The sequence below is a fragment of the Artibeus jamaicensis genome, unplaced genomic scaffold (assembly GCF_021234435.1).
Source record: "Artibeus jamaicensis isolate MK-2021 breed Jamaican fruit bat unplaced genomic scaffold, CSHL_Jam_final scaffold_537, whole genome shotgun sequence".
NCBI lineage: Eukaryota > Metazoa > Chordata > Mammalia > Chiroptera > Phyllostomidae > Artibeus > Artibeus jamaicensis.
Genome location: NW_026522047.1, coordinates 20,191,974 through 20,210,546, shown reverse-complemented (window position 1 = coordinate 20,210,546; position 18,573 = coordinate 20,191,974). Strand labels below are relative to the sequence as shown.

The 18,573-nt window shown below is 40.5% G+C and overlaps 2 protein-coding genes across 2 annotated transcripts in view; one reads left to right on the top strand and one right to left on the bottom strand.

The window, feature by feature from the left end:
* The window catches only part of LRBA (LPS responsive beige-like anchor protein), a 526,673-nt gene that overhangs the window by 291,091 nt on the left and 217,009 nt on the right, over nucleotides 1–18,573 (top strand). The window lies entirely within an intron of this gene.
* MAB21L2 (mab-21 like 2) lies at nucleotides 1,921–4,524 on the bottom strand. The gene has a single exon (XM_037141423.2). The coding sequence runs from the start codon at nucleotides 3,573–3,575 to the stop codon at nucleotides 2,496–2,498; it is 1,080 nt and encodes a 359-aa protein (XP_036997318.1). The 5' UTR covers nucleotides 3,576–4,524; the 3' UTR covers nucleotides 1,921–2,495.

The following is an 18,573-nucleotide window of genomic DNA, read 5'->3' as shown; positions in this document are numbered from 1 at the left end:
TTTTGGCCCTTGTTGCATGGGCAATACAGGGATCTTTTGCCTTAATCACAGAAATTGTTTTGTATCACGCCAATGTGCCTAATATTACAAGAATCAAAACTTATGCTAATTTATATTTAAAATATATATATATATCATATTTGATTTTGAATAGACATAAGTACTTTAAGGTACTTTGTAATGAGGACACTTGTGTTGCTGCAGTATTTTTCTTTTTTAGTTGCAGTAAATTAAATGAGGGGAAAAAGATACTGAATTTGGGGAGTTTTTGTTTCTTCTTGTCAAGAGTTAGAAACTTTTTTCCTGGGATAACTGGAGGGAGATATGTCTAATGCTGTAAATACTTTTGACAGTGAAAATATGGTCATTTTAAGATACCATTTTTATCTTTTAAACTATACACTGACCTTAAATTATTTCCTTGTAAACATAAGCACCTATTACTTGCTTGACAATGCTCTTAAAAATCAGAACATTTTCCCCGGAGAATAAATTCATTTTTATTATTAAAAAGCTAGTGTATTTGCCTGAACCACTTTATACCCTGAAAAAGGTGAGTTTGTTCTATATGTACAGGAAGAGAAAAAACACAAAACATAGGTTGAAGGAGTGGAGATGATTTCAGAACTGATAAGATCAAAGTTTATATTTCTAACCCAGCACTATTTTTACGAGGGAATTTTCACCAGGGAATCTTGTGACTTAAGCCTGTTTTGTCAAGTGAACCAGGAGACAGAGCCCTCAGCACCTTCCTTGTTTTCCCTCCATCTCTGATGCCCTGCTGATCATCCCTCCCCCACTCTTCCTCTCATCTTTAAAATTGCATTTTAGAACAATTTTCTGTATCTCTCTCATTCATGGGTTTTCTGAATACACTGAACACTGGGCTCATTTAAAGAATGCATTTTATGTATTAAAGGGTAACATCTGACAAACATTCTGTACCTGTGCCTCGTCATTAGCATATCTAATGGAGCACAGAGTTGCCTCCAATATAAAGAAGACAAACCAGTTCCTTGGGGACACTCTCAGTTTTAGCAATTATTTTATTTTATAATCAGTTATTAAAAAAGAAATCTTTCTTAAAGTTTAAATATAATGAGAGCATTGGATTGTTACCTTAGGAAGGCAGAAAGAGTAGTAAAGTACTTTTCCTATGTGTAAATTCTTGAAAATATTTTTTTGGTCATTAAAATGCTATCAAAACCTTTTTTTGTTGTTGTTTAAATTGTCTATAAGAAGCTTCAGAATAATTCTGAGAAATTCTGGGAGTTATTTTTTAAATGACCATAGTTTTGGTATTTGTAACTAAGCCATTTAAAAAATTGAAGTAATTCATAAATCTAGATTGTTCACATCAACCATCTGCTAGGAAAAGGAATGTTGCTATAACCATTTTATTCTTTTTCGGTGTGGTTGATTTAGCTGTTAAGTTTTACTATTTAAAACCTGAAGGGAGCAAATGATTTAAGGAAGAGTGTCAACTGATTGTGTTAACTATTCAGAAAAGATCCATAAATATTTCCTTTGCATTTCAGACTTAGAGTGGATATTTTGAAGTTATGGCATAAAAAGCAAATCTCTTAATTTTTAATGTGAACTGTTTCTTGTCTTAAATTTGTTCTTTTTTCAGATATGAAAGAAAATACTACTTTTAATCTTAGAATTTGTAGAATAAACATATATAATTGGGTAAAATAAAATTTTTTCTAAGGATTTTGGTGGGAATTTGGTTAAATGTACAAAATGTGCTGTATTTGCAAATTAGAGTTCAAATGGCAGCTTCTTGTATTTAGCTCCTCAAATTCACATCTTTACATTGTAAATAGTAAATGTGATCTCACCTGCCTTCATTTAAGAACAATCCACAAACAGTCCATTACAATGTAAAGTAATGTTTTTATTACTGTTTTCAACACGACTGCTTAGGGCAAGGGTGGAGGTGCAGGAGGGAGGAGCACAGTCGGACATTGGCACTGAGATACATTTAACATCAGCAAAACTTTTTTAAAAGAGAAACTTTACATATAATTAAATACTTTTTTTTTTCACTTGGTGACAACATTCAGGCAACCCAAAACAAAACGAAATGAGGCCGAGAGAAAGGGGGGCGGGAGAGGGGGAGAAAGAGCAGAAAGGAGAGAAAAGGAGAGGAGGAAAGAGGGAGAAAAACTACTATACATTGATTTGAAAATGTACCTTAGGTTTCATTTTGTGGTGGCGAAGCCCGATTGCTTCTTTTGTGTGATCTTTTAAATTCACATTGTTTGGAAGAAAACGATCACTTTTGTGCAAGAATGGGATTTCGTGTGTTTTGGTTTGGTTGCTCTCTTTTGTTGGCTTGTGAGCTCACGAAGGTCTGCTGCCTGGTGGCTGTTTCTTTCAGGTGGCTGACAGTAAAAGTTTGTGTCCGGAGTTTCCGCTCTTGGTCGTGTGTGTGTTGGGTGGCTGAGAGCATTCCCGTTTGTGTCGCTTTTCAAGCAGTCCCCAGCACCCTATAGTTTGTCCAGGCTTTTGGGATTGGTGAGAATTTCCCTGGCCAACCTCCAGGTCTGCTTGGCAGCACTCTCCAGGGCCGAATGGGGCTTGCCCTGGAAAAGGTCGAGGTTGGGCAGAAAGTAGTGGGGGCAGCGGCGACACTGCAGGCAGGAGATGAGCTGCAGCAGGATGCCATTGAGCCTGTCGCCCAGGCACGCCTCGTCCCAGTCCGTTTCCCGCGGGTGTTTCTCGCACTCGTACAGCAGCAGCGTCTTCATGTGGTAGTTATTGAGCGGCTGGCCTGGCAGCTCCAGGTGGCGGTCCCGCAGCGTCTTCAGCACCGACAGACACTTGTTTCGGCAGCCGCCCATCAGCAGGCGGTTCTCAGCCTCCCCGAACTGCAGCACCCAGGCGTCGCTCTCGGCGGAGCTCTGCTTGCCGGTCAGCGAGTAGCACTCCTTGGAGAGCAAATTGAACCCTTCGGCCTTGACCTCCGCCACCCGATTGGGGCCGGGCCAGGGGATGTGAGGCATAGGCCACTGTGCCGCACTGCGAGGCCAGATACCCGTGCACTTGAACGCCGGCGTGATTTGCACTACGTAGCGCTCCCTGATGCGCAACTTGACCTCGCTGGTGTCCGCGATCATTTTGACCACATCCCGATAGCTGCACTTGTCCACCGCCTGAGCGACCAGCGTCTGGAAACGTGACCGGATCTTGCGCGCGGAGAGGTAGCCGGACGCTGTGATGAACTCGACCCAGAGAGACATGCTCCGCTTCCGACCATCGCTCAGTTTGAGCACCGCACAGCCGGGCAGGGAGCCGTCGTCCACGAAGTTGAAGACGCCCATTTGGTTTAGGTAGAGCACCACCTCGAATTCTGTGGGCGAGATGACCTCCAGCCCCTCGTAGCGGGCATCGATCTCGCTCAGGGAGCTGATGAAGCGAGGCTCCTGCACCTCTACCTCCTTTAGCACGTCCGAGACCACCTTACAGACCTCTCGGATGGTCTTGGCGATGGCCGCCTTGCGCGCTTGGCAGCGCTCCGTGTAGTATTTATTGAGCTGGTAAACCAGCTTGGCCTGAGCGGCGATCATGTTGGGGCACAGGTCCGGGCTATACACCGGCGTCTCGCAATACGTTGAGGGATCCAAGGCTCACGCACTGGTGGTGGCCCTGCGGCTTGCGAAAGAGGCGGTGCGCTCCCCCTGAGCCCCACTTTACTGCTGTTTTCCACCTGGGCTGACCCGCCGATGCTACAGCCGGCCTGATCTTTCTCTCCTCTTCCCGAAACCCCTTTTTCTTCTCCAGGAAATAAGAAAAAAAGTGATTTTGGAAAAAGAAAAGTACCTGCGGACACTGTTTTTGCTTTCCCTTGATATGTAAAATAAAGATGTGCTTGCGGGAGAGGTAAAGGGGAGGGGGAAAATAGAGAAGATAAGAGAAAAATTCGGGTTACCTAGGGGTTAGGCTAAGATGTCTGCAGCCGAGATTGCCCAGAAGTCTGGAGATGCGGTCTTTTAAGTGCCAAAGTAAATTTAAAAAATAAAAGCGAAACATTCAGTGTTTCATTCTTAAACTTCTCTCCCACGCTGGTAGGACTTCTTCACTCAGCTTAGGTGAGTGCCTCCTCCTCACCCTCCCCTAGGTGGAAGGTGAAGGATGTAATCAATGTCCAGAGAGCAGCGAAGTGCACCTCGGTCCGCGGCACCCTCGGAGGTTTGCAGAGATGCCTCGCGCTCGCAGCGCAGCGCGTCGGTCTGGCCACCTCTCAGGGGGTCGTGTTGTAGCAGTGTTCCTCTTTTCCTCCTGGAGGCGTTGTTCAGACTGGGCTTGTTTGTTTGCAGTGGGGTTCTTCTTGTCTTTAGGTGCAAACCGCTGGAAGTTGTTTGATATTCATTTCTGCTTCGTAATTTATAATTTTGGCCTTCACAAAATCTATTTCAGTGTGACGAAGCCGTCGCTTGCGTTGCATCTGGGGTTTAGTTATAATGATTCTAGGGTTTTTCTTCTCCTCCCCCTTCAGGTTGCTTGTGCAGATTCCACTTTCTGAGTGTCTCTCCCTCCTCCCCTCCGACGTCTCTCTCTCCCCTCTCCCCTCACCCCTTCTAATCTCTCTCTCCTCCCTCCCTCTTTTCCTCTTTCTCCCTCCCTCCTCCCTCTGTTTTTTCTCTCCCTTCTTTTTCTTTTCTTTCTCACCCCCTCACCTCTCTCTCTCTCTCTCTCTCTCTCTCTCTCTCTCTCTCTCTCTCTTGCCGTTTCCTGGAGTTATTTAGTTTATGAATGGTCCAGGGCCATCATGAGGGGGGTGGAGCTTCAGTTCCTACAATCGCCATCCAAGCTGTCACTGCTTTAGCCAATCCGAGAGAGAAGACAGGCGTGCTTGGCCCACGGTAGCAGCCGCTGCTGCGCTTGATAAAGAAAGGGAGTAGAGAGAGAAGTAAGAAAATAGGAGGAGATAGTAGAAGTCAAAATACACATTTTACAGCCCCCTCCTCTCTAACCTTCTCCCTCATCAGTGGCAAGGAAGAAAAAGAGGCTGTATAGGAAGGACATCGTGGGATGGCTGGAATAATGCGAGGGGGAGTAGCAGTGGTTCAGACAGGTTCACTTTTTTTTTTTTCCTATCAACATCGTGAAGAAGATGCAAATTCACTTAAATTTGGGAAAGGACCTAACATTTTCTATATTTTTTCCTCCCGCAGAGTCTTGCTCCCTCTCCTTTCCCATTGTTGCTCAGAGCCAGAGCAATTGCTGTCTATAAGTAGCAGTTGGGGGGGCGTTGGATGGGGGGTGAGGGTTTATGACTATAAATCTCTTCTCAGTAATTTCCATATGTTGAAAATGGGGCAGGACAAAAGTAGTGCAAGCACCTTGCTTGATAATTATTGCTATATAATTAATATTCAGGTAATACTCAGTGCTAATACTTTATTGTTGCAAGGACTAACTAGTTATTAGAAAATATAAGTTTAACTTTTGAGAGATGGTACACATTTATAGATGGTAGAATTTGTTGTATATATGTTTAAATTAAAATAAGCCACTAAAACTGTTCTAAACTTGAAGTAAATTTGAACCTAAGGTTAAGTTTTCTTAGAGTGTCAGTGTTGTAAAGCTAATTCTGAACATATTGTCAAGCAGTACAGTTTCACTTATAAAATTATTTTATTTTCATAATTGACTTTTGCTTTTAAAAGACTTCACTGCTGCAGAAATCTATAAATATCCCGTTATTGATTACACAGATGGCTTCCCTCCTCCCTTGGCATTTCAGTGAAACGCATGCACATGCTTTTAGTATGTGCATTGGACCCCTTGTAGCCGTTCAGTACTTTCGGATGAAAAATCTGCAGCAGTGTTTGTGATTTGCTTAGTATTGAGGGCTTACGTTTGAAACTTGGGTGTCTGTCTGGTTTCTGTGTCTTTTTAAGACAAGTCAAATAGACGGGATAATTCTTAGATTTGGGACATTCTATTTTTTGGTGATGCTGTAAGAGTAAAACCCTATGAAGCCCTTTGTGGAAGACTTCGTTTTGCAAAACCTGGTATGCCACTTTGGCAAAACCCCTTGGGAGGGCTTGACTTGCTCTCAAAGCTGGACCAGGCGAAGCTGCATTCAGTTGCGTGAGTGAAGTTTACTTCTCCCCACCTCCTTCATGTCAGAGACCTGGACCTCTTAGTCCTTTCTCACTTGGCTGGTGGGGACCGCTGGTACCTTGTCACCCACTCACTCTCATTGTCCTAAATCCCTTTACAGAGGACTGTTAGGCCCTTTAAATAAAAAGTCAAGTCGGATATATTCCTAGAATCTGTCTTCAGTGGCCAGGAGTTGGGAAGAATAGTTGGAAGTAAACAGACTGAAAACTCGGATGCAGAGCTTTAATCCACTTATCAGGAGTGGCCGAGACTTGGGTCGGCCCCTGGACCCCAGCCTTCGTGGGGGCAATGCTTAGCTGCGGGAGGGTTGTGAGCCACGGGGTCTTCAGGATTTTGTGCTCGTGGGAAGCCCAGACTTTGTCGGCAACCCGGCTATTGCCCACGGGTCACATCGGAGCCCTGGGAAGTATTGCTGGGCAGGACAGGCACTTTAGTGCCAGGAGTTGTGTGACCAGCCTGGAAAGGGTCCTTAGCAGCTTCTCCCCAGGGCAGTAACTGGGCGGGGACTCGTGGCGGGGCCTGAGGGTGCAAAGCTTTTCGTCCCCAACCCCCCGGCTGGCCGCTTCTTCCTCGCCTCTGCCCACGGGCTCACTCGTGGGCTGGTGCCGCCAGAGACGTCCCTGGGAGGGAGTGAGTGCAAAAAGGCCCGGGTTGACTGCAGTAGTCCTTTCTCAAGACCCCGGTGCGGCCGCCCACCGTCCCAGTTCTGGAGTAGGGGCCGAGGGACCCGGTCCGTCCCTTCTCTACTCGATTAGGGCGGCCCAGACCACTCCGATCTTCTCGCCCCCGGCGCCTGACACCCTCCTCCTCCTCTCCTCTCGGCTCGGTGGAGCACAACTAAGTTTCGTTGCACCCTCGTCCCGCGTTTCTCCACTTTTACAACAGAGGCTGAGGGATGACAAAACGTTACAAATGTTTTGATTTAAAAACAATTCATTATCAATTTACCCTGTCTAAGGTAGATGCTCTAGTAAATAATAAATCAGTTAAACAAAGGCGACTTTAATTTATTGCCGCGGTACTAATTAGAAACATCATTCGAGCAATAAACTTAAACACTTTCAGCAAATAATGCTCCCTCTTGCTCGTTCCCTCTCCCCCTCCCCCATCCCAGCTCGCTCTGGCTCCTCTGCTCGGAGAGCTGCTTCTGCTGTGCGCGCACGGATCCTTCTTCCTCGGGTTGAATAATTGAAGGGGGAAACGGTATCGGAGGAGGCTGTAATTGAAGAGCCCCTGTCACCTCTGCTTTTATGTATGTTAGTATAGAAGTCCATCAGCAGCTCCTTGATGGTGTATTAAAACGAAGTGGCAGCCCCTTCTGCAGGAGATAGCGTATTCTATTAAAGGAGACCAAGTGAGAGAAAGAAACTCTAGAGGCTAAAAGCCACTTCAAGTCTTCAGACCGATTGATCTGTATTCTCTTGTTATAATCCGTCTCATCATACTTGAGTTAATGAGGCAAAAGAGGGGGAGCGAACTCTGATGGTCCTTGACAAATTCATTAGGGAGGCTGCAGGACATTTTGTCTGACTGTTAAACATCTTGCTTGTTTGGTTTAGGCAGTGCCAACATCAGCACGCTTCTGCCTAGACCTGTGTGTGATGCTGGGCTGGCTGCAGACATTCCTGCCAAGAGCGGGGCACTCAGGATGTGACTTTTGTGTTGTGTTTCTGCATGTCCATAACCGTTAGACTTCTCCAGGCTTTACCTTCATCAGCATGACGTTAGGAACATTTTATGAGACCTTGGATGGTGAAACAGACATGGGGCGTCCTTAGTTACTGTAAACTAAAATACGTGTATTTAAACTTTTAGCCTGAAAATTTCCTGCATCCTTACCAAAATGAATCAAGTTTTAGCAATTACTGTGCTAGTTTTTTTAAAAAATGTGAATGTGTGAGCTCCAGAAGAATGGCCAGATTGCACATTTCATTCTGTTTTCACTTGATCACGGTTAAATAAACTTTTAATTAGTAACCGAATTTCCTTTTGTAGTGAAACACACAGGTCAGAAACTTGGAAACAAAAAGTTTAACTATTTATACAATAAGATACTTTCAAAAGGAAATCAGTATATTTGAATTGGGAGGCCTCTATATATATAAAATTAGAAGCAGAACTGGGTGCTCTTTGAATGGTGCTAAACTAAGGTGGTAGTGGACTGAATACCTAAAAAACTGAAAATATTTCTAACTGAAGAATAATAGGCCGTTATGCTAGAATGCTAATGCTCTTTTATTCTAAGGTAATACAGTATTTGATTTCTCAAACTTTTCCTTGGAAGGAAACAATCCAGTTGTGATACTTTCTTGCATAGAAAATTGTTATATTTTCCTTCAGCTGTTGACTTAAACAGCCTCAGCTCAAGTGCTCCGAGAAAGAACCCTGCCTCCCATTTACAGGCAAACAGTATGAGAGAAAAAAAAGAAAATGAATGCTCTTTGCCTTTCATTTTTGTGCATTCCAGCACTTCTGATGAAGCTGGAACTGCTGGAGGGAATGTATGGATTTGAAAAGAAGTAATTCAGTAGTTCATGTTGTGTTTCCCAGAAGCAAAACCAAACTAATGGCTGAAGTCAGTGCTTCTGTACATCTGACAGTTATAATCCTGTTTACATTTCCAGAGAATACAGAATCCTTAAACTGTTTTATTTTTTGTTGATCTTTACTTAAATGTATATTTACTGAGTTAAACTTCAGTGCATTTTCTACTTTATCATAGCATTGAGAGTAAAAAGATATCCATTCTTTTATTATGTGTAGAGAGAACATGTAGTATATCAATAATCTTCACTGAACAGTATACAGATTTTAAATTGTATGATGTTGATACTGTTTTCTAGGAAAACATTTAAGTATTCAAAAATAATCTGATTACTGATTAAAAAACCCAACCTTGGAGGATTGGTCCTTTTTTGAAAACAAAGGACCACATGTTTGCCTATGTAGGTCCTTACTTAAAGTCTGACTTTGAAACATCTGTGTGATTGCTAAATTTTTGGTTCTTATATACTTAACGATTCAACATATTTGTAAAAATACTTGACTTTTTGGAAAGAATTTTGGGGGGTTAAAATATAAATGGGGAAACAACTGTTCAATTTTCTGAATTTAAAATTTCAGTCAAAACAGAAAGAAAATAACCCAATTTATTAGTGCATTAGTTGGTGACATTTTGCTCAAGTAATTATAATAAAACATCTGTAAGAAGCTTTAACAGCAACACTGTCAGAATTGTACTGTTCGCATTGTATTGAGAGTCAAAGTAAAGCCACATTTAAAAAATCCTGTCAAATGATCTAATTTTCCCAAACTCTGAAGTATCACAAACTGTTTGTAAGCTACTGATAATTACCATTCTGGAATCAATCTAGAAAATAATCAGTAACTGAATACTTTCTCTTCGCAATGTCTGTTGAATTTAAATGGTCAGAAATGCTGAAACAAGTTTTTTTCCCCTAACAAAACAGCTTAAAAACAACAACAAACCTTGTAATCTCCTTGATTGTTAACCCAAGAATATTATTGTTCTCACTTGAACAATTTGAACTTAAGATAAGGCTCTGGCAGGTAAAAGTAATAGCTTTAACTTTGCATACTGAGCCTATCCAAGTGTACTAGAAAAAAATACTTTTATGTACTTCTGTGTTTAAGGTAACCTTGCATAGTATATATGATTATTGATATGTATACCTACTAGACTTTTGTAAGTCCAATTTTTATATTATTTTAGTAGGATGAGAAAATTCAGAGTATAATAATGTGTTAATTTTTCCAAAGTTGAGTCACAGCTGCATATATGAGTACTTTATTAAGTCGTACAGAATTTGATCTTATCAAAATGTACAATGATAGAGCAGAGAACTCAGAAAATGGAAGTAAACAGCTTCTAGCCTGTCTGAAAAGTAAATACTACTGTATTAATGAACTAGGATATGAAATTTAAGAAAATTCAAATTAATTCAGCCAGTATTTTTCAGAAGGTGTTGCATTGAACTTACCATGGTGTCACTTATATTACATGTCTTCTGGTCTTCCCAAGAAATCATTTAGCTTTTTCTCACTTCAGATGTGTACATTTTTGAGTTCTGCCTATTTTTTATTTCCATATATTGTTGTTCTGAAAAGTTAGAATAAGATCCTTCCCTCCCTCCCTCCTTCCCTCCTTTCCTTCCTTCCTTCCTCCCTTCCTCCCTTTCTTCTCTTCCTTTTTAACAATTTGAACTTAGTAATGTACTATGAGGTAAATATTAAATTTTACCTGTCAAGTAACTTTGGCTTTCATAACTCAACTATAATTCTCCAACAAACAAGATGATGCTTTTAGTAGAGCCAGTTCTTAGCTATTTGAAGAATGGTTGTATAATGTGTGGATTCTTATTTGTTCTTCTTCCACCTAGAGAACCAAATTTTACTGGTCTTTTAATATCACTTATAGAAGATACATAGGAAAATTGGTCAATATTGAACTTGATGCTAAATCCAAATTTTAAGGTTTAGAGAAGGTGTGATATCCTTTGTTTCGTAAGCTACTACTACTGCCTCACACACAGAACATGATTCCTCGGACCTTAGAGCCATCCCAGCTCCCATTTCCACTTTTCCCATAGTCAGTGCTGGACATTTGTGGAGCTGGGGACGGGGACCAGGGGTGTATAGGCCATGCCCGTCCTGGGCTCTACTGAGTTCAGAAGTAAGACTTGGCATCGCATTCTGTGTTTCTTTTTGGTTATTTGAGACATTTTATGAATGTGTGTTTAAAATGATCTGTTAAGCATATCCTATTGGTAGTTTTTTATTATTCTCTAGGAAAACTAGCCATTTTAAACATCTCAGTTTATTTTAAAATATGTTAGTTCTTCAGCACTTCATCTGTACTGTTATTAGTAGTGATTTGGCATCAATCTTCTAAGACTTCAGGAGATCTTTAATGGACTTTTTTAATGGAGATATTAAAAAGCTTGTTCCTTTATTCATTCATTGCGAGTTAGGGTAGAAATGAGGTGCTGAGAGGTCTCTCTGGTTCCTTGCGGTGGTTAAACGACAACAGAAATCCTTCCCTGGCTCCAATCTAGGCCTAGAAGGTACCTGCATGGCATGAGTGAAATGATATTTGATGATCTAAGGAATGGACACTCTTCCTTAACCATCTGAAGTAAAGCTAGGATATAAAACAGCTGTCTTGGCCTGTGTCTATCAAGGTTCTGCCAGTCTGTTTCTTTTCTGAGTTTTTTCTTTCTATCTTCCCTTATTATCTTTGGGTCCTAAAGAGCCATTCTCTTATTTACTGACTGGTTTTGTCTCCACACGAAACCTGGGTGAGTAGGTTTAAATCAGCCTAGCTGGAGTGAAGAATCTTTGATCTACGGCTATGACTGTTTTCACATGATCTGCTTGCTGGGACAGACACTGTCCATGCCCTTTCACTTTGCTATCAGATGGGTGCACACAGAGGACCTGAAAGGCTACCAGATGCACAGTTAATCATCATATTAGATAAGTAAAAGGTTTCCAGCACGCCTCATTAGAACTCCTATTTCTAATAGTTAGTCGTTCTATGGTACCTCGTTGGGTGCTCTACAAATCTAATCTTTTCTGCAAACTAGTCAAAACTTTCTGTAAATTGTAGCATCAATTAAAATCAACTATACAAAGCTATGTGCTTTTTAGAAATATAAGGTCATTGTTATCAGGTAACGTCCATGGGTAGATAAAAGAAAGGGACACAGCATGGCCGTGTGGGAAGAGTGTTAGGGGGGGGGGGGGGGGCCTGCATTTCTCTCCCAGCTTGCTACCAAAGGTCAGGCAAACTTGATCAAGTGGCTGTCTCTGCTCACTGTTTTCTCGGCTATAAAATGGGGGTGTGGATGAGGAGTTGTTCTTACCTTTTCTAGATGCAGAAATCTTCAGTGTCCTGCCACGACTCGAGTAAAGTTGTTTACATCTTATTAGTTGATTTCAAATCAGAAATCTTTCTGCAAGAATTTAGACTTCAGCACTGCTCTATTATAGGTACATGAATTTTTTAACATTAAAAATCATAGAAAACAATAAGCTCACGGATGGTTATGTTTCATATTTTAGGTTTAAGGAAAATAAATGATAAATTATGGATTGTAGACAGTTTGTGAGGGACAACTAAGCAACTGAAATAAATTCTAAGAGTGTAATGATTATCATTGATACGGGTTAGGTCATAAAATATGAAAACAAACCAGGCTGCGTATTCTTGTATATATAGAAAAACATTGTTTAAAGGTGTCCACAAGGTTAGGAGGAATGTTTTTTTCTTAAATGTTGAATGGATTCTTAATGTTTCTGGCATTTTCATTAAGGTTAGGTATTCTGTAAGTATTAGTTCTTTTTTTGTGGGTGGGAAACATGCATTTTTATTTTTAATTCAATCTTTCTGTGTTTTTCCCATTACCGTTTAGTCCCCTCATACCCCTCCCCCAGCAGTCATCACACCGTCATCCATGCTCATGAGTCCTTTTTCTTTTTTGATCAGTCCCTCACTCCCTGACTGCCACCCCCACTAGCTGGCATCTGCTCTCCATCTATGAGTCTGTTCTTGAAGCTAAAAAAAATTCAAGTTCACAATTAACGATTTTTGAAAATGGTAATTATCAGTCTTCTCCTCGGAGAAATGACATTGCTCTGAGCAACTGTAACATTACCATATTTGTGTTGTGTTAAAAGATAGATCCAAGCAGGGAAATGGTTTTCAAAACGAGTCACTAAAGTAAGTAAAGTTTTGTACTGCTTTCTCATGCTTTTCTCTTGTTTTCATCAGAAGATCTGACAAGCATAAAAGTGTTAACATCTTTTATTTTACAGATGTTCCTAGTTTTCCCTCAAACTGTAAAAGATGCTGTATCAGAGTTGGGTGGTAGGAAATAATTTCAACACCTCTCTCCACTTATGCAATAACTTATTGTCTAAGCTTGTGGATATTTTTGGAAAGAGGGAAGTAAGGCAGGGAAAGACCTCGTATTGAGACCTAATTGTTCTCCTTTTGAGATATAGCTCAATCGAGCTGTCTTCTGTATTATTAATTCTTTCTAAACTAGTGTTTCACTTGGCATAGTTATTTTTACTTCTATGTTGTGTTCATTGAAAGTTCCTTGTTAATGCAATAGAAGTGCCAGGTGACCACTGAGAGATTTGTTGATGGACACTCTGTGGGTGTGCAAAGTGCAAACCTAAAAAGACTAAGAGATGAGAAATGCATTGCTATTTGTGAATTTATGTTTTATCTCACTTCACTTGAAAATTTATGAGTGGCGTGGCTTAAGGGTGCTGGAGTTGTGTGTTCCAGGGCTTGCCCCTACTGATAACGCCCTTGTTGGCGTGAAAGTGCAATGCAAATTATGACAGTTACAACCTTCTGTTTTGTTTAACCTGTCAGTAGATTTCCTGGCTCAGTGCTGAGGGCAATGGTGTGTTCAACTAGTCCATATTCACCTAAACTTAAAAGGTCAGGTTTCTACAGGCAAGCCTAGTCAAAGCCTAATTGATGAGGAGGGCATGGAGACAGAATTTACTGTTCTGTTGGCTAGTTTCATATCGTTAGGTTGTCCTGAAAGCATCAGGCAGTCACAGCCCCTTTCATGTAAGTGCTGACCCTAGACAGGAGCTGACAATCAAAGGAGGCAGCCACAGGAACCAGTGCAAGTAGACTATTGATTTTTCAGTTAGGTCTAAGTAGTTTGTAGTATGGGTAATGGGTGACAGAGGCAGGTATGTCATTATCAATGAGCTCCAGAACAGTAGCGACAACCCTCTCTCATATTTCCTTCAGCACTGACAGTATGCATCCAGAGGCGGTCAATAAATCGCCCAACCTTTAACTGACAAGTGACTTGGAGGTTTAGGTTGAGGGGTGGAAGTTACAGAGCTAAACTTCTCTGCTTGAACATGTACTGGATCTAGCAAGACAGTAATTATATTGTAAGTTTTTGAAGTTTTGTTGTGGACAGTCTGAGAATCAGAGTTTGCTTTTAAGCTTTTGAGAATTTAAGAAGCATATTTACTTAGTTAAGAATAAGTGAGCCAATCAGCTATAAAGATACTCTATAAGGTTAATTTAGGTAGTTTCTTATGGTATAATTTTGCTTTGATTTTAGATCAGGCCCTTCTTTAATCATGATATTTCTGTTATACAAGTTCAGCAGTTAGAAATTGCCTCTCAAAATCATTTTTAATTTCTAATCTTCTCTTAAATGTTTTTTAACTGCAAATTTTAAGTAGAAAAAAAATAACTTGAACCATTTGTAAATTTGATGTATTAGCCACCAAGCAGTTGCTATTTGACCTTCAAATTCATTTTGTATTACTTTCACAATAAAATAGTCAAGAATAGAACATTTAATGATTAAAGTTTGATGAATTATTGTTGCTTCTGAATTTAAAAAGAAGTGAGGCTGATTTTTGTTTTAAAAACATTTCATATGGATATTTACGTTTGAAGATACATAGAATTTATGTTCACATAAACACAAAAGAGTAACGGGTTTCAACTAAAAGTATACATGTTCTAAAAGGATGTGAAATAATTTAGAGATATTTTAAATTTAAGCCAACCTCTATTTTGCTACAAAACGTGAGTAACATAAAGAGAAGATAATATTTATAACTAGAAGTGGGAGTTTTGGTTGTACCAGGTTTCTTGCAAACTATCACATGCTTACATTTTTTGAAAACTTTAAACAAATTGAAATAAAACAGAAAAGTAAATGTTTTTTAAAACTTCCTTAAATAACTTATCACCGTGATATCTTGTTTAACACTGTGATATTGTACAGAACCAGAGTGTAAGTCTAGTACCGTCTAGCTGCAGAGTACCCTGTGTGACCACGTGCATGAATCATTTTCATTTGTCCAGTGCAATTGAAACGGAAAATTCCTTAAAAAAAAGCCAGCCAGCAGGTTAATGGGCATTGGTAATGCACACACTGTGGATGCTTAAATGTTTCCTTAAGTTTGCAGTGATAGGTCGGTGTGAATGTCCATCTCTTATTCTAAGGAACAGAGAGTATAAATTTGAAATGTAGTGGAAAATGGCTACTATTGAATATTGTCATCTTAGTTTTAAGGAAGCTTTGGGATTATGTAATTTTTAGGGGACTTTTATTCAGATTTCTCGAATTAGTCCCCCTTTTGAGGCTTACAGATGGTTAAAGCAAGAGTCCTTTTAGAATCAGTTTCCCCCTGTTTATTAATCATTCACTTCACCTGTGCTTTTCTGTTGGCTTAGATAAAACTAGCTGAGAATCCCATGTTCTTTATATTCTTAGCTGCATTACAGGTACAGCTCCTTTGACTCTGTTTGCAGTCTTTCCTGAATAGAGTGTTTTTTCAGGAATGAAAAAAGCTGAAGAAAGAGGGACAAATTAAATTTTCATGAAAGAAAATCCTAATCAGCAGTGACAGTATAAGAGAAAGATGATTGCCACTTGGTCATTGTGGAGAGGCACTTAGATTTGGTGTCAGTGCTTCTGTTAATGATGACTAATGTCTTTCTTGGAGCAAGTGCGTGCCCCCACTGCAGCTACAGACAGGGCGGGGAGGGCTCCGCAATAGGCAGAACTCAGCCGGCGAAGGAAGCGCCCTCCAACAAAGGCTTGTGCGGTCGGTCAGTCGGCAGTCTCTATTATTTGAAGACCGCAGACCTAATTATAAGGCGTTTAACAACACATTTGAAACTATTTTATGTCGAGTACTAAAAGACATTATTCTCAAACTAGAATGTAAAGAAATGAAGCAGTGTTACTAAGATGTGCTCCCTATTTTGTTACCTACAGGAATGGGCGTATCACATGTGTTGCCGCTGCCTAGGATGGCTTGGGTTAAGACAGTTTTAGAGAGAGAGAGAGAGAGACTTGCAGCAGGTTTTTTTCATTCTGCAAGGCTGAATCCTGAATAAACACTTTCTAGTTATAAAAAGAATGCGTGACTCAAAAGATCTTTTTAGATCTTTTAATCTTAAATATATTGGTTACAAACAGACGATGACATGTGTTATTTCTTCAGCTTTCCCCAAAAGTGTAAGACCTTTCAGAGGGGCATTTGCAATGCTTGTCATATTTTTTCATATACATCTTACTGGCCTGACATGTCTTGAGAACCATGAGAACACAGATGTCATTGCATTCAGACAACACTAATTACTCTGGGAGTTTTGCAGCCTCAGTGCCTGCATGTAACTGTCGACTGTGATTGTTCACGCAGCCCACCGTGGGGACACTGTGCACATGAAAATAGTGAGGCACAAAAATGGTGAGATGGCCCTTTTAGTCCCCTATTGTTCTCCAACATAACTTAGCAGAAAAAATTTCCTGACACATCAGTTTCATTCAGTATTTTGCATTTGAACCATGTTTTGGCAACATTTCCCTTTCCGAAGTAAGTGAAATCTATTATACATCTGTTTCTTAACCTGCTTGAACCATCTTCTGCATTACTTTGTCTTTACGCTTCATGGGAAATTTCTCTATGTAGCTTATAGTTTGAGAGAATCACTAATTGTGGTATGAGTCTTCTGAAAGTGACAGTGCAAAACAATAAATATGTATGATGTGTTCTTCTGGCGTGCGATTTAATGTTTCATGAGAAGCTGCAGCAAATATGGTTAGTCTCAATTTAGATAAGTGCAATCATCTTCTGCTTTTAACACAGGTCAGTTCTTTTCTTTGTTTAATTTTCTCTGTAGCATTTGGTATTTCGGTTGATGATTCATAGTGTTTAGGAGGTTTTGAAATATCAGAGGTCAAATGGTGGTCAGATCTGGGCCCTCACTATTAAATGTGAAGACCAAATACATGTTTTGATATAAAGCATAATCTGTGTTAATCACTGATTGAAAATAGAAGACTCCAATAATGTAACTTCATATGCTGATGAAGCACAAATCGAGGCAGCTTGATCAAAGATGTATGATGAGATAAAACTGCAGTCTCTGCTGTACAGTTATAGTAATTATGACTAATGAACCGTCCAGTCTGGATGAAATGGCATGCCCACAGGGACTGTGTCCAATCAGTTGTGACTTATGCAAGCTGAACAAACCATTGATGGGCTTCCACGTTCTGTATCACAAGAAGTATATTATCTATTATTAATACAACTTTCGTTAGGGTAAAGTGATAGGAAGTTATTTAAATATTGTTAAATATAAAGTACAGTAGTTCTTCTTTTCTTCATGTATTTATTTAAAACAAAACCCTTATTTTTGGTGTGACCTCTGTTTTACCTATCCTTTCTTAAACACATTTAGGTCTGTTCTGTCGCACAATGCCGTGACTTTCTACTTGTTCTTCTGGTGGGCTCCTCCTCAGTACGCCCTCTTTTTTTAGAGCTGCTGTTTACTTCGGTCAGGGCATTTGATCACTAACGAGGCAGTTACTGTGTGCAAGCCCGGTTCAGGAGCTTTAGCTCTGTGAAGTCACAGACCCTCACAACGACCCTTTGAGGTAGGTGCTCTGTGTTATCACTGTTGTATAGGTGAAGAAGCTGTGATGTGGGAAGGTTGAGTAACTTGCTCAAGGTTACATTTTCTTACAGATTTTGGATTGCCTTTGTGTGGGGGTTAGTCATGTTCTTCTGGCTGAAATCTAGTTTTCTTCTGACACAGGATTAATCTTTTGTTGTTTTCTGGCATCTGGGAAAACTGCTATGGTATTTTAAAACTGAGGACTGATGAAGAACTCTAGAATAGTTCTTCCTGTCCCTAATCTCTCATGGTGTTCAGGTCCCTAAAATCCTTCACTTGGTATATTTTAAGTGACTTGAGCTCTCTGGAGGGCGTTTAAGAATGCATGCTTTTGATACGAATATACGAGGTCTGTCCAGAACTATTCAGCCACGTAATATGAAAAATAGAGACATTTATTGAAGAAGATACAAGGTACAAGAAACACTGTACACAGGACAATGATGCCTCAGTCCCCTTCAAAGTAGGCACCTTGAGACCTCACACATTTTTCCCATTCACCATTAGCTGTCCCTGCTGAATTTTCCTGAATCTTTTTGGTAATCTGAAGTCTCTTCCCCTTCAACGGTTGATTTTAGTTTGGGGAAAAGCCAGAAGTCGCAGGGCACCCAATCTGGGCTGTAGGGGGACTGGGTCACCTGGGTGATTTGATGTTTTGCCAAAAAAACTCTGCACAAGACATGACACATGAGCAGGCATGTTGTCCTGATAAAGCTGCCAATCACCAGCTGCCCACAGCCGCAGCCTTCTGCCTCATCCAAATAGTTTCTGTGCAGGAATGTTCAAGCCTAACACAAAATTTCATGCAGATTCCTTGCTTTACTTGCTCAGTCAGTCTGAATGTGACTGCCGCAGAGTGCACACACTCCCTCAACGAGCTCACCTTACACCCCCACTGACGAGTACAGTGAGGTTGTCATTGTTCACGCATGCACATTCCAGTC

What these genes read in the sequence shown, in the direction of transcription:
- MAB21L2 (XM_037141423.2), bottom strand. Translation starts at nt 3,575, where the DNA reads ATGATCGCCGCTCAGGCCAAGCTGGTTTACCAGCTCAATAAATACTAC.